The sequence below is a fragment of the Papaver somniferum genome, chromosome 7 (genome assembly GCF_003573695.1).
Source record: "Papaver somniferum cultivar HN1 chromosome 7, ASM357369v1, whole genome shotgun sequence".
Lineage (NCBI taxonomy): Eukaryota > Viridiplantae > Streptophyta > Magnoliopsida > Ranunculales > Papaveraceae > Papaver > Papaver somniferum.
In genome coordinates, this window is record NC_039364.1 from 197,010,671 (window position 1) to 197,012,939 (window position 2,269).

At 34.9% G+C, this 2,269-nt stretch overlaps 1 protein-coding gene across 1 annotated transcript; it reads right to left on the reverse strand.

Moving 5' to 3' along the window:
• Window positions 1-937: 937 nt before the first annotated feature.
• On the reverse strand, window positions 938-1,785 carry LOC113293262. Its single transcript, XM_026541959.1, has 2 exons — window positions 1,448-1,785; window positions 938-1,358 (listed from the first exon to the last, which is right to left on the reverse strand). Exons 1-2 carry the CDS (start codon window positions 1,599-1,601, stop codon window positions 1,129-1,131), a joined length of 384 nt encoding a protein of 127 aa, XP_026397744.1. The 5' UTR covers window positions 1,602-1,785; the 3' UTR covers window positions 938-1,128.
• Window positions 1,786-2,269: the final 484 nt, after the last annotated feature.

A 2,269-nucleotide genomic window follows, 5' to 3' on the forward strand; every position in this document is an offset into this window, starting at 1 on the left:
TGCATCTCTTCTTCTGCCGCAGTGGGCAAACCTTCAAATTTGAGGGTTTATACATTTATTTTTAATGTTTGTTGAGCTTGGAACGGGATATTTGCCAATTCTATCGGAACCACCCTAATATAATGTATTATTTCTAGACCGAAAAAACCAGTTTCAAATAAAGCCAAGATTACTAATAGGGGTACTGATCTTCTTGAGGTATTATTATATATATATATATATATATATATATATATATATATATATATATATATATATATATATATATATATATATATATTCTTCACCTTTCGATTGGTGCGCCCCGATCAAATTAGTACTCCCTATTAGCAGCCATGACATAAAGGACTAGGCAGGCGGTTAAACTTTGAGTTAATTGAAACCAAGGGGATCTCAAGAGGAAATCAGAAGGAATAGGTCACGCACAAAAAGATCAGATGAGATAGACTTTATCTCATGTGTTCAGTTTCGGTGTTCACAAATAAAAGTAACGGCATCCAGTATATCATCGATTATTTCAATCCTCTGTTGTCATTTCGAATTGGCAGATGCCCATGCTAGTTTTATGCGATCACAAACAACCTGTTGTATTAAAATATTAGGTCAAAATACCTAGTCCACAAATTCTTCCATCCAAAAAAGGTATTCTTTTTCAGTCAAGATCGACGAATTTAGTCATGATTGTATGTAAAATATAGGGAAAATACTCCATTAAAAATAGACCGGTGTTATGATGACCACAAACCTCAGCTCAATTATTTCTCCTTTGGAAATACTATAAACAGAATTTGCACCTTAGAACTATCTTATAGCTTTAACCACATTGTTAAATGATTAATCATAAACTAGTTAGTTCATTATGTTAGCTAATGATTTCATGAATTATTCGGCATTTCTTATGTTTAAGAAAATTATGCAGTAAGGGTACCGCATTAAGTTAGGAATTTTAAAATTTTAGTAATTTAACAGAGTTTATACGCAAATTATTTTCCCCTTCGAATACGTCTGAATTTGCTAGAGTGTTCGATTGAAATGACGCTTTACAAAGGAAAAGAGGGAAAACCAACAACTATACAAGAGACCAATTATTTACAAACAAGCAACAATTACTCAACTAAACTGGACTTATCAATACGAATAGGCTATTCGGTGAACTCGATCACGGAGTATTCCCTGGTAGAGTGAACAACGGTTCGTGTGCGTTGCGGCGCAGATTCCCCTATCCTTAAACTGATAATCTCGATTATTACTAGATGTTTCGCTACTGATATCCTTATCATCCGTTACAACTCGAACAACCACATCGTCAGCGAAACGAACTTTCTTCTTCTTCTTTTTCTTTTCTCTTGTGTTCTTGTCTACACGAATGAAAAAACCATATGAACAACAAAGGTATAATATAGTGATAGATTGGAAGATTTAAGCAATGAAACTCAACTCAACGTACCTGAAGATAAACAAGGTCTTAATGTTCGTGCGTTCGCCTTAGAATTTTGATCAGCCAATGTCTTTTGCTTGTATAAGGTAATCAATACAAGGGAACCAGAGATTGCCATGGCAGTAACTAAGGCTAGACCTTGTGAACTCATAATCGAAGCCATTAAAGAAGTGGGAATAACGGGAAACACAAAGAAAATCTGTAATCTGATGAGCTTGAAGAAAATTTGATGGTTAAGTTTAAATATGCAATCAAGGCCTCGAAAGGTAAATAATGGAAATCAACAAGGGCGAGAAGAAAAGAATAAGTTTGTGTGCTCGAGTGTCATAGCGTCTTAACCAACCAATGTGTTTATAATGGGATGGTTCAGAGCTATTGATGACCCAATTTCGTAGACAAGTGAGCATAACCACATAATTCCACTTTTGAATTCCTAAATGGTTAGGATTGTGTTGTTGTCTTCACCTTCCTTCGAAGTGGGCAAACAAAATACGTAACAATGGGGAACTTTTATCTTCTAGCGAGTGCTCATAATATTAACAAAAATAATGTAGTCAAAAGATATTCGACTATGGAGCGAAGAGAATCACATTCAACGGTCACAAAGAAATGAATCAATGAGCTAACAGTAATGATCACAAAAAGGTAGGAATGGTTGATTGATTGGTTCATTTATAAATTTGACCAGGTAGTACTTGAGCAGGCTTGAGCTTATTCACCGTTTCTCGTTATGATTTATAGCGGGGAGGACCGGGAGGTAGCCCGGATTTCAAAACAGAGAAAGATATTGAACTTTTTACAAAAAGAATGAACAAAAGAAAAGACTTGGAA

What these genes read in the sequence shown, in the direction of transcription:
- LOC113293262 (XM_026541959.1), bottom strand. Translation starts at nt 1,601, where the DNA reads ATGGCTTCGATTATGAGTTCACAAGGTCTAGCCTTAGTTACTGCCATG. An exon ending in AAGACCTTGTTTATCTTCAG is followed by an intron (nt 1,359 to 1,447) that starts GTACGTTGAGTT and finishes TCATTCGTGTAG; the next exon opens with ACAAGAACACAAGAGAAAAG.